At 35.3% G+C, this 12,952-nt stretch overlaps 1 protein-coding gene across 2 annotated transcripts; it reads right to left on the bottom strand.

The window, feature by feature from the left end:
* Positions 1 to 1,838: 1,838 nt before the first annotated feature.
* nfil3-4 (nuclear factor, interleukin 3 regulated, member 4) lies at positions 1,839 to 12,914 on the bottom strand. 2 transcript variants are annotated; one of them, XM_068216186.2, is made up of 2 exons: positions 12,583 to 12,914; positions 1,839 to 4,958 (listed from the first exon to the last, which is right to left on the bottom strand). In XM_068216186.2, the coding sequence occupies exon 2, from the start codon at positions 4,829 to 4,831 to the stop codon at positions 4,046 to 4,048; it is 786 nt and encodes a 261-aa protein (XP_068072287.2). In that variant the 5' UTR covers positions 4,832 to 4,958; positions 12,583 to 12,914; the 3' UTR covers positions 1,839 to 4,045. The 2 variants fall into 2 exon arrangements, with proteins under 2 accessions (XP_068072287.2, NP_001183995.1); NM_001197066.1 differs by lacking the exon at positions 12,583 to 12,914 and having other exon boundaries at positions 4,046 to 4,831.
* Positions 12,915 to 12,952: the final 38 nt, after the last annotated feature.

Raw genomic sequence — 12,952 nt, 5'->3', positions numbered from 1 at the left:
GCTTTTAATATGATTTTTTATTATTTAAATATTTTAAAAAGTAAAATCTATCTTACATTCTGCTAGCAGTGTGCTCAAACAGGCTATGGTCCCAATAATGGCTCAATTGACATCATAAGACAGGTCAAATCCACACGCGCCTCAAATTTTATTGGTCACAAACTTATTATTAGACTATTTTGTGTTATTTTATTTCTAAAATATTTAAAGGAAAGGTGGAGGGATTTTTATTGACATTAATAGTTAGAAACAATGTTGCTTATGGTACAAAACTAGATAATGCACTGCTAGTACTTTTGTGTTATTTCACAGATTTAATTCTAAATTACCAGTGCTAAAAAAGTGGATTTAACATTAAATAACTTTAACATATAAGTATTGCTATGGAAATTGGTAAAAGATAAATATAACTGTTGCTACACAAAAAATACGACTGCTGAAAGATATAATTCACAACTATAAATGATTTTAGTAGTAAAGCTGAACACAAGGCCTGTTATCGAGTCTCTATGCTAGCGCCGTTTGCTGCAAGCAGAAGTTTAGTTCTGCTTAAAGAAAAGTCTGAAATAGATTTTCAAATAAAATAAGCACATGAAACATGACTAGATCTTATTCACTTGCAACATTGAGTTAATATGTGCTGGAGGATGTGGTTTACAGATGTAAAAGACAAAGACAATACACTTTAACTTCCTATTTTTCTTCTCCAGGCTACTTCTCTCCCCTCGTCTCAGGTTGATTTAATCGAAAATGAAGTTTCAGTCAAGTGACAGTCAAATCTAATTCTAAACAACAAAAATGCTAAAATAACCGAAGGTATAAAAAATGTCATGGTTATGCAAGATTACTTTGTGTACAAGTTTGTTACGCAAGTCAATAACCCACTTGCTTTTAGTGGTAGGATACAGTATGAAGCGCGCCGTTGTTCGCTCTCCTCACTGTGTGTTTGCGGGCATTTCTGTGGATATCACGATTTATCATTAACTATGACTCACTAGTGCTGAGAAAGCCCCTCTCCCCCTTTCCCACCACCATGCGCCGCTGAAACTTGCACGTAGGCCCCCTTTTCACACTCTGGAACCACAGCAGCCCCTCTGTGAAGGAGCGCCGCGCGCTTATAACACGACGAAAGAGACCGATGCACAAGAGACAAACACAGAGGGCGACTCATAAGAGGTTTTGACCGCCCAATTAACGTTTGTACTGCCCGAAAGACGTCAAAACAAAATGGGTGGTCAGACCTTTTAAACACTGATTAATAGTTTGCTAATCTGTATTTTACGTACTAATAGTTTTAACAACTAAAATAATAAGTGATATAAATTTACATTTGACCACCCCTATAAAGGTTCATACCACTGTGAATGCAAAATCGCGCCAAACAATCAATGCCAGATCATTCAGTAGTCTGAAACCGACTTATCTAAGAGCCTCGATCCACCGTAAGTGTCCACAAAACACTTTTCTTCATATAGCCTAAAAGTAAAGTAAAGTAAAACTAGACGAATAGTTATTTTAATATTTCGCAGATGAAAGTTAAACGTGTTTAACCGAGCTTCGCTTTTTGGTGCGTTTCAATATAATATTCTTTGATTATCACACATCTGCTGACATGGCCAGAGTTTTGGACAGAATTGACAATAAATACATCTAAACGCTGAACATTTTAATTAGTTTGATGAATAAGTTGGTATAAACTGGAATATAGAAATGTGGCTTTAATTTGTGTAGGTTACACAAGCTATCAATAATATTCATGTGCGTTCAGGTTCAGGCCTGGTGACTGAAATGTGGTTTGCAATAAATAAAGTCAAAAGGCTGATTTTCCAATTATTTTTAAATCACATTTTATTGCGAAAATTAAAAACTGAATGATTTAAAACTTAATGCAACATGACTTAAGTTTTCACACAAGACACTTTTCTTAAAGTTGGTGTTTGTGTCAACATATAGCCTGAATTGAAAATTAGATGCAAAATATTTTGCACATGGAAGTTAAACGGTGTTCAATCCTCCATGATTATCTGCCATTTGTCGGTGCAGGAAACCAAACTTGTCACTGTTTGTTAAAAAAAAACGGAAAAAAATATATTTGAGAATCACACATCTGCTGAAATAGCCAATCACAGTTTCACAGATTTGCTAGAATTGACTAGGCTATTCACCAAGACACTGAAACTTGAATTGCTTTAGTAAGTTAGTTGTAATTGAAAAAAAAAAAAAAAATTAAATATAGAAATTTGGCTTTAGTTGTATTACGTTACACACACTAACAATTATGCATGTTCAGGCCTGGTGACTGAAATATGTTGTTGTTTACAGGAAATAAAGTCAAAAGGCTGATATTTTAAATTGCATTTTATTGTGAAAAATAAAAACTGATAGATTTAAAACTTAATGCAACATGACAAAATGTGAAGAATGTGAGTGAAAAGTATGCATAAGATTAAAGAAAAACATCAGGAAAAAAACAACCTAAATAAAAAAACATAAGTCACGACTAACATAATGAGATTATAGAGAGAGACAGTACCTTACCAACTTAATGTAGCATAAAAATGCTAAATAAACTAAGTGAGACTACTAAATCACCATTTGTATTATTTTTTTTTTCTTTGTAGTAATTAGCTAACTAAAAACCTGATGATGAGAAAAACACTTGCAGTAGGTTTTCCTGGCTTATTTCTTCCTTTTTAATGATTAAATTCTGAATTAATTCATTATATTTTTCTATAATTCACAAAATGAGATGTGAATCTTAGACAACTTGATCAAAGGTAATTTTCTTTCAAACATGTATGCTTTATCTAAAAGAAAATGAGTTGTCAGTTGACAAGGTCGACTATTTAAGGTATTGGCTATTGTTAATCATCATTTCACATGTCAACAGCTATGGGTGCTAACTCCTAAACTGCTAGCATAGACAAGTCATTCCTGAACATAACTAGAAAGGTTGAAAAAGGCTTTCATAACATAAGTGGTGTTCAACATGACAGAAAAGTTTTCAGTTTATAATGAACAAGCTCAAATCAGTCCAATGACTCATTAGAATGGCTCAGAAATATGATGAAAGCCCTTGAAATACTGAAAATGGAAGTGGTTTGGCTTTAACAGTTATAGAGGTAAGTTTCTGATTGTAAAAAAAAATACACTTGTACAATTTATTAAGAATCTCCAGAGTTCACAGGAACACAGCTACTTCTTGACAAAGTCAGTTAATATCCATGTAAAATATTAGGGCTAGTTTACAGCTGGTATACTATGTGAAGGCACTGTACACATGTAGAGTAATATTCAAAATATTCATGACAGCAATATCACAATATTTGCAGCACTTCTTTTCAAATACAAGCAAGCACATTTATTGGTCACAGATGACATAACTTTGTGCATGAACACCTTTTAAGGCACGAGAACCATATCAAACACCTGTGATTCACATAATGGAAGTGACCTAAACAAACAATAAGTATTGTCAGTACTGCAACACCACCTTTTTAACTCTGAGACATGGTCAGTTTCCTTAAGATATCATTTTGGTCTCTTTTGCATGTATCTGATTTGCTGGTTAACATAATTTTTAGACCATTTAGAATCTTTATATTCATGTTTTATTTTGCGAAATGCATGAAAAGATGTTAAAGAAAACATTAAAATGCATGTTAAAAGAGTTCAAATTATAGTGCATTGGATGTTGCACATGCTCAGTTGAGGGCTGATGAGTCCTAAATGGGATAAGTCTTAATATCTTATGCTATTCTTCTTGTAGTCTATTCATGTCTTCTTAAAAGGTACAAAAACAAATGGCAAATTTCAAGTACTCAGAAATGCATAGGTGCCATTATATCATTAAAAGTCTGCCTCTTTCCTCAACAATAATGGAAATATGACTCTTCAAATCTGTTTTAGAAACTTTGACCTTTGGAACATTTTTTCTTTCTTTTTTTTTATCGAGACTATTTACAACAAACTTCCTGGAAAATAGCCAAAGTTCATCATACTTATGACTCACAACTGCTGAGTTGTTTTGGCCTAGGGTTTGTTTTCAATCTGACAAGTACACTGGGATGGGAGATGCCGATTTGGCTCCATTGTCCTTGAACTGTGAGGTTTGCGTCTTCAGTCTCAGTTTGTGGGGCAGTGCAGAACTGGAATCTGCTGGTACCTGCTGCTCACCCTCCTCATCTGACAAGATCCTGTGATTCCCAGGCTGAAGCAAGGGTCGTCCTGCCCATGTGGTGGTTGGTGGGCTGAGTTGCGGAGGAAAGAGTAAAGGTGTGGCTGTAGGAGAATGGACACTTGGGAATTCTAGTAAATAGGGGTGATTTCTTCTTATGGCCATTGGGTGTGTGGGCAGGAATGCTGATCCTGGATGAGTACCTAGACAGATGGGTGACTTTTGGATCCCTGACAGATTGGAAGTCTCTCTGTCTTGTCTTCTACCCCAAGAGAGGTCTTTATCTGGGTAGGAAACCAGAGGTTGTGGCGCCAAGGCGTGAAGCTGAGATAGAGCGCTTTGAGATGAAGAGTAGGGGGTTCCAGGGTTGAGCATTCCACACCGAAGCCTCAGTGCCAACAGCTCGGCTCGTAGACGAGCATTTTCCTCACTCAGAGAAACCAATCGAGTCTCTAACATGTAGTCACTGACCCTTCGTTTCTCCCTCGAGCGCTTTGCCGCTTCATTGTTCTTGCGGCGTTTCTCCCAGTACATGGCATCTTTCTTGTCCTCGGGAATGAATTCCCGTTTGCGGCGCAATCCCAAAGCACGCAGAGACATTTCTTCAGACTCTCCCTCATGGTCCCACCTCATTTGTGAGAAAGCAGACTCCATTTTCAACAGGTAGAGCTTTTCTGATTGGTTTCACTCAAGATGCACCTGCTCTCTTTCTGTGTGGGACACGTGAAGTTAGTCAGATATCAGTCGCACTTCCCAGTCATACCATCAGCAGGTGATTAACCTATAACAAAAAAGCACAGTTATTTCTTTTGCAGGTGGTCTTGCTGGCTGAGCTGTAATCAATACAATCAGCATGAAGTTATGAGTGTTAAACTGCTTGAACTTTACCCAGCTTACTAGAGACCAATTTGGTCACAGGTGTTCTTGTATGAACACAATTCTGAAATGTTCCTGTCATTAGATGAATACATGAGGTAACAAAACAACAGCAACGAAAAATCCCCTTGTGGTGACTGTTGTTGTGTAGTGCTAGTTAGTTGAGTAGCCGCACTCTTGTTACATTAAAGTCTTTACAATTGTCGCAATTAAATTTCTCTGTGTTTTAGTATTGGCATATGCTTAAAATGCTCGAGCTAGGTTAACAGCAACAGCCTGATGATGAAGTGACAATGGAGTGTTGTCAAAGTTGGAGGCGTGTGCAAAATTTGACATAAGTGTGACCACTGGGGTGATTCAGACACGGTGGAAAACCAAATCATCCCACTTGGGGTTCCAGGAACCCCCACACTGTCTAACGTGCCATCTTTTAGTGGGTTACCAATGGAGGAATGATTGTCTGTGAGAGACCGAGAGATCTAATGCTACCAAACACTATGCTGCCAACTGTAAGGACCTACTTCCCGTCTGATGTCATTGACACATTGTATTTGGTCTCTGTTCTGACACTTGTTAATCTTAGCTTCCTTTCCGGATGAAAGGTTAGAAACATAATTTCCTTCCACTTAGTTGTGTGAATCTCCTGTATTAATTTTCTTAACAGCATAAACCTACTGAACTACATCATTATGTAGCAATTGGACACTTGTCAAGACTTCAGTCATGAATTAAGTAACACAATGTCAATGCAAGTGTCATTTTGCAAACCCGATATTATTGTGATTTGTGGGGCCATCAATATATATATATATATATATATATATATATATATATATATATATATATATATATATATATATATATATACATATATATATATATATATACATACACACACACACACACACACACACACACACGCACAGTCAAATAGCTATTAACTTCTTTTTTTTTTTTTTGGTGGGGCCAGTGAAAAAAGAACCCTGATATATATATATATATATATATATATATATATATATATATATATATATATATATATATATATATATATATATATATTTATTCAATTTGATTTTGATTTTGATTTTATTTGATTTATTTATTTAATTTGATTTCTTGCTATTTGTCAGTTATTTTAGTTTTAAGTTTTTGTTTTATTTTTTTATTCATTCTTTAAAAAAACCTTTTTTTTTGTGTTCAGCAGAAAGATGAAACTCGTAAAGGTTTGGATAAAGTGGACACTGAAAAAATTATGACAGATTTGTTTTTATTTCTGGGTGAACTATTCGTTTAAGTAACAATCATTTTAGTTCCAGTTTTCTATAATAGTTTATCTAACTACACCTTTTCTATAGGTTATGCAAAATTGAGACCTATTTACAAGTGTAGCAAAATAAATAATTTTAAATGCATGCTCAAAATCTCCACAGTAGCATCACGGTTTGGGCAGACCTTGAGGTCTTGCGCTGTGCGCGATTCGTTCAGCAAACCCCTCCCTCACTGTGGTTTCTTTTTTCTTTCATCAGAACCTTTCTCCAAGTTAACAGAGTGAGTGAGTTTTGATGTAGGCTAACCACATCCTGTTCGTCCATTTCTTTTATCTTTTCTGCCTTTTTATGAGCTGGGAATCTGGGCTCAGAGTGTGACAGCAAGGTGCATGTGCATTTACTACAAAGTTAAAACAAAAGACTTAGGCCACGCTATGCATCAATGAAACCTTGTGTGTTTGTTGAATGTAGCAGAAGAAGGGCGTGGTCTTGGTGGGGAGGCGGTGAATTGTGGACGTTCGCTCAAACCACAGCTATGAGACCAAGCCTACAATGTGGTGCTACTCTGACCATTGTTAGCATGCGTGTTTGTGCAAACAAATTCAGCTGTACTGTGATGTAGAACTTGATGATAAACTAGTTTTCTAAAAGAAAATACCAGTGCTTTTTTACCAGTTTTTATCAAAGCAAATCAAACTATTTTTCACATAGACTTATGAGGAACTTATTGAATACTAATTTTATTATAACTCTTTTTTTTATTCCAATGGGCTCACACTTTCCAGCTGCACCTACTTGAGATGACAGGGAGCTTCTGTGATCGCAGGAAAGGCAAACAGCTGAAGTTTAAGGAAGAAGCAATGAAAAGTACACAGGTTTGCAAACCCACCTAAAGTTACAAACAATGGCGCTGATGAGAGCAATCATGTGGTGAATGTTGATCCGTCAGCCGAGATCATCCGATTGTTTTCGGAGAGAGTGATGAAAGATTCGGTGGATCAGCTGTTTTTAATGGCCTGGATCTTGATAGGTTTTAAACGATACGTTTCATTCACGACGTGTTCAGCGCAAATGGCCACTAAATGTAAAATCTCTGTTGACAATGAAGGCTCTTGTGTTGAGCCCAATAAGCCCTACATCCCAAAATAGAGCAAGGGTGTGTGGCTGTGTTTATATCCCCCCAATATGACGGTCTATACACTATACCAGGGATGTCAAACTCAATTCCTGGAGGGCCGCAGCCCTGCACAGTTTAGTTCCAACTCTAATTAGACACACCTGATCTTACTAATTAAGTCCTTTAGGCTTGTTTGAAACCTACAGGTAAGTGTGTTGGTGCAGGGTTGGAACTAAACTGTGCAGGGCTGCGGCCCTCCGGGAATTGAGTTGGACATCCCTGCACTATACCTACACACATGTCTGTCTAAACAGCTTGAAAGGTAGATTTTTCACCATAGGTCCCCTTTAAGCCTATAATGCATAATTCTGGCCAATGATTTTTTAATAGAATGATTCATTCGACAGATAGATTTTTACAAAACATGACAACTGAAATGAGGCTATATATGAGAAAGTCTGACCTCTCATAGCCTCTTTACCTCTTTATATTTGTTGGCAATGTCTGTGGGTGTCTAAGTTTAAGTGCAATTTTTTTGTATATGTATTTATTTATTTATTTATTCATTAATTTAATTTATTTCCAAATTTAGTTTCCTCACAATTATAATTGTTTTAGAATTGTTGGTTCTATTTCAATTTGTGCTGAATAAAAAGTGTATGCATACAATTATGCTTGGCTTTTGACACAATATTTAAAATATCTGGCTAAGAAATAATAATAAGAAATAACTTCTTTTTTTGGTTGGGCTAGTGAACATTTTGGCAGGGCAAGCAAAAATCTTGACCACTAACGCTGCATTCCTTCAATGGAAAATTGGTCAATGGAAGTTCTTGCACCTAACACCTTTATGGATGTGTGGTTGTACGGTGCGAGAATTTCCATTGACTAAATTTGAATTGAAAAATAATTAAAATCTTAGGTCGTAGCTCTGCACAGTTTTGCTCCAACCCTGATCAAACACAGCAGATCCAACGAATTAAGGTGTTCATGACTCTTCTAAACACCTCAGTTATTTGGATCAGCTGTGTTTGATAGGGTTGGAGCAAAACTGTACAAAGCTGCGGACCTCCAGGACTTGAGTTTCAGACCTATGATTTAAATGATGAAGAGCTAGTGTTAGCTAGCAATCAACCCCCCTTTTTTAAATCATTTTGTGGGCCACAGTGGTGAGCTAACCACAGCGACATGCGGTTCTACTCCAAAACTAACCTAATTCTCTTTATCAGTCAACATTTCTTAGTGATGTGTCAAAGTGTAGGTGCAACTGTGTTAAATGGCTGGATAGTTATCAGCAGCGCTATTTGAGTGTCAAATTCATGAGTTGTTTCACATCGACACATCTGCTGCTCCTTTCCTAACACACAGCCTTAAGAGGCAGGCAAAGTTCTCACCTTGTGTTTCGGATATTTCATGATTATAACACATCCATAGTGAGTCTTGTAGCCAGTAATACCACCCTGTTTTTTTTTCTGCAGTTAGTAATATGTGAAACTGGCGTGCATTTTAAATAAGTTGCTTACTTTTGGCTGGCATCTTGCAGGCATTTTCAACCAAATCTGTTTGTTGCTAAACATCTAACAGATTTCGAAAGCCCTTCTCTGGGGAAATGTAAATTTGTGATAGGCTTTGCGTACTAATTGTGGGTGCTTTTTTTTGTTGTCTGCCAGCCTGCTAATGCGGACATGCACTCATAGCATATGCTAGCAGTTTAGGTGCGGTGATGGTGACATGCTGTGTGGCTAAATATAATTTCTGCCTGCTTTGTCGCTGTGCCACAGACACACACACACACACACACACACACACACATATACACATGCACACAAAGAGAAAGTCAAAAGAAGTCGTTCACATGCTTTTCCCCTTCCTGTGTGAGTATACAATGAATAGAAGTTACACTAAAAACCAGAAAGGCTCTTGAAATGCAATTTGCCTTGCAGTGTGGCATGCACAAACATAAAAAAATCAGTCTAATTATCAGTCTGTCTCACAATTAACCCTCATACTGCATATGGATTTTAGTCTGGAATGAATAAAGTTTTTACAAAGAGAATGAAACTTTGGAAATGATGTAACGTCAATGTTTTATTTGTTTTGTATTTAATAATTTTTTAAATGAGAAATAACAATTAAAAATACAATGCTTCATGTATGAAGTGTATTTAGTTAATACTGGAATAATTTCGACAATTATTTGTTATATTTTACCGTTTAACCTTTTTCCCATGTCTCACACATTTTTGGTTTAAAGGTTTGTAGATTTAAACATATGTATGCCTATTTAATGTGAACTATTGCAAAAATGAATATTTGCATTAAGTGAAAATTAATGCAAGAAAAAGTAATTTAATCATAAATAAGACATTTAAAGGAGTTATCTAAATTCTATTAATTCCAATGGGATTAACGCCTGTAACTCTCGGGTTTTATTACAGATTTTATACTTTAATACTACTAAATATATACAGACGAAGTTCGAGTTACCCCTTGTTTACTTTTTCCCCAATTTCTCTTTAACTGAAGGAATATTTTTCCAACACATTTCTAAACATAAGTTTAATAGCTTATTTTTAATAACTTATTTATTTTATCTTTGCCATGATGACAGTAAATAATATTTGACTAGATCTTTTCAATTTAAGGACATTTTTTTTTTTTAAATATATCCCAAATGATGTTTATGAAATTTATGTATGTCTGATAATATTTTTTTTCTGCAGAAAGTCTTATTTGTTTTATTTTGGCTGGAATAAAAGCAGTTTTTAATAAAAAAAAAAATAAAAAAAACATTCAAAATTATTAGCCCTTTTAAGCTATATATTTTGTCAATAGTGTACAGAACAAACCATCGTAACTGTTTATATATAGTAGTCAACATTAGTAGTGGATCATGAATTTTATTAAAATTGTCCATAGGCAAGACTAGGTGTTGTTCAATAGAAAGGTTTTGATCCGCTTGAAATGTTGTCTACTGTATGTATTATCAGAAACAAAATGTTAGGTATATTGTATCGAAATATATATTATATATATATATATATATATATATATATATATATATATATATATATATATATATATATATATATATATATATATATATATTAATTATGTAAATGCAGTACTCTTTAAGGTAATGTTAAAAGGCTTTGAAAAAAGAGAGAAAAAATAAATAATAATGCATGAATTAAATAAATAATGTGAAACAATGTGAAAGTTTTTGATATTATTTGACCTGTGAATACAAAAATAACAGATTTTAATTGCATTTTAACCTAAATTGTACTCAAAGCAAACAGAACATCACAGACCATTCTGTGGTGTTGTTGCAGCCCAAGTAGTATAAACCTCAATTTCGGCACGTTGTAACAGATGGTCAACATGCCCTCTTTTTTCCAGGAAAATAACGGCTAAAATATTCAATGGCTTTTTTAATCTTTGTAGCCAGCAGCATTTGCTAAATAGTATCGAATCCAGATTTCGATGACTGTAGTTGTAAGTCGAAAGGCCCCCAGAGGCTTCAGTCAGGCCTGCACCTGCTTCTTACTGACGCTCTAAGTTTAGATGGTGCTTTTCAGTAACTAACTCTTAGACTTCTCCTTTTTGACGTCCAATCTGTTGCTTTTTGCCTTCACCACCTGCTTCTCTGTACATCTTTGTTTCCTGGCCTATCGTTATTATAAGTTATGTTATTTTTTATGTTATTTTTTCTCAGTTGTTTTTTATATAGGAGCTTCTGATGTTTTCATAGAAAAAAATAACGTCTGTTTATTTAAACAAAAAGTTCTATTCCTTGAAATTATACTGTTGCATTGCAGATATTCATTGTTCTTCATGTATTCCAACAATATAAAATATATTAAGCTTCAGTCAGTAATACCAGATCTAAAGCTATATGATTAAAAGATTTTACTAAATGTTGTGGCTTGAAATTTACAAATATCTAAGGGTCAGTTCACCAAAAAATTTTTTAAATCCAAGCATCATTTACACTCCCTTTAGTTGTTATAAACCTGTTAAGAGTTTCTTTCTTTTGTTGAGTACAAAAGAAGATATTTTGAAGAATGCTGATAACCGTTGACGTCCATAGAATTTGTTTTTCCTACTATGCATGTCAATGATTACAGTTTATCAGCTTTTTTCAAATGATCTGCAGACGAAAGAAACATGTAAATTTTTATAACTACTTGAGGATGAGTACATTTTAGGTGAACTATCCTTTTAAGATTCTGTTTTATTAGTTACTATACGTGTATTTAATCTGTTGATCATGACAAGTCTTCTTTGTGCACGATTACATTTCGCCATTCTCGTCTGACCTCACATTTTACGCAAACTGATGTTTGAGGTTTATGAATCGATTTGTAATCGCAATTAATTATAGGCTTGGCATAAGATGCAGAACGATGCTCAATGCAAGCCGCGGTTACATCAGACATGAATTATCTAATCTTTACTTGAAGTCATCTTCATGATGCCACACCACATACCCTTACAAAAACTACCCACATTTACCAGTCTCACAAAAATCCTTCACTTAAAAAAAAAAAAAAAAAAACTAAAGCTATCTGTGTTCGGAAGGTCTGCTTATAAATCTTATCCAAAATTGCATTGATTTTATATAACATGATATGCAGTACCACTATTAAACATCATAAAAAATCCTACAATACCAAGTAGTTCTGCAAAAAGTAACACAATTTAATCTGATATTGCAGGGTTTACACATTTGTGTACTGAATAATGCAGTGTGTGCTTTCAGTCTGAGATTAGAAAATCTGAGGCTTGTAATGGTCATTAAACCAAAGGTTACAGCAAACAAGAGTTTATATGGTTAGGTGTGTACATCACCCACCGCATTTGAGTCGCGTTGAGAGAAATATGTTTGTGCTATACTAGTTTGTGTGTCTGAGGAAGTTTTAGGTAAATATCTTGTTCGTTAAAGTAAGGCCAGCGTCATTTTAAATGTGTATATATATTTATTTATTTATATGACACTCAGTTTAACTCATCTCAAGTTCTAGAGAAAGTTAAAGGAAGTTTTTTTTTTTCCTCTTTCTTCTGGTCATTACCTAACACCTTCATAAGAGAGTTCAAAGATGACCACTAATGGACACACAAAACCCCCGGTCCCTTACCTTCACAGCTTCTCACAGATCCTCGTCCGGTCACCCAGATTAGACATGACGAAGGATGCTCTTCATTACATGAACCAGCCGATTGTCCACACATCAAACCCTTGTCTTTCTGTGTGTGACCCCGAGCGCCTCACCTGCTGCGCAGTGTTGATTAAAAGCTCTCCACTCTGACTCGTGGCTTCTCTTTGGTGTGAAGTGTGATTAAAAGTTAGAGGCTGTCTGTTCGCCTCTTTATGAGATCAGCCCACATGCCCCTGTCTGTGTTTTAACACCGAGCCGATGGGTCTACACCATGGCCCACATGTCCCTCACATACGTCTTTCAGTGGGTGTGTGATTGTGTGCTTATGAAAAAAAAGGTGTCTTGCTGA

This window comes from Danio rerio, chromosome 22 (assembly GCF_049306965.1).
Source record: "Danio rerio strain Tuebingen ecotype United States chromosome 22, GRCz12tu, whole genome shotgun sequence".
NCBI lineage: Eukaryota > Metazoa > Chordata > Actinopteri > Cypriniformes > Danionidae > Danio > Danio rerio.
This window is presented reverse-complemented; position numbering and strand designations above follow the sequence as displayed.

Excerpts from the sequence above, each read along its gene's own strand:
- nfil3-4 (XM_068216186.2), bottom strand. The coding sequence starts at position 4,831 with ATGGAGTCTGCTTTCTCACAAATGAGGTGGGACCATGAGGGAGAGTCT.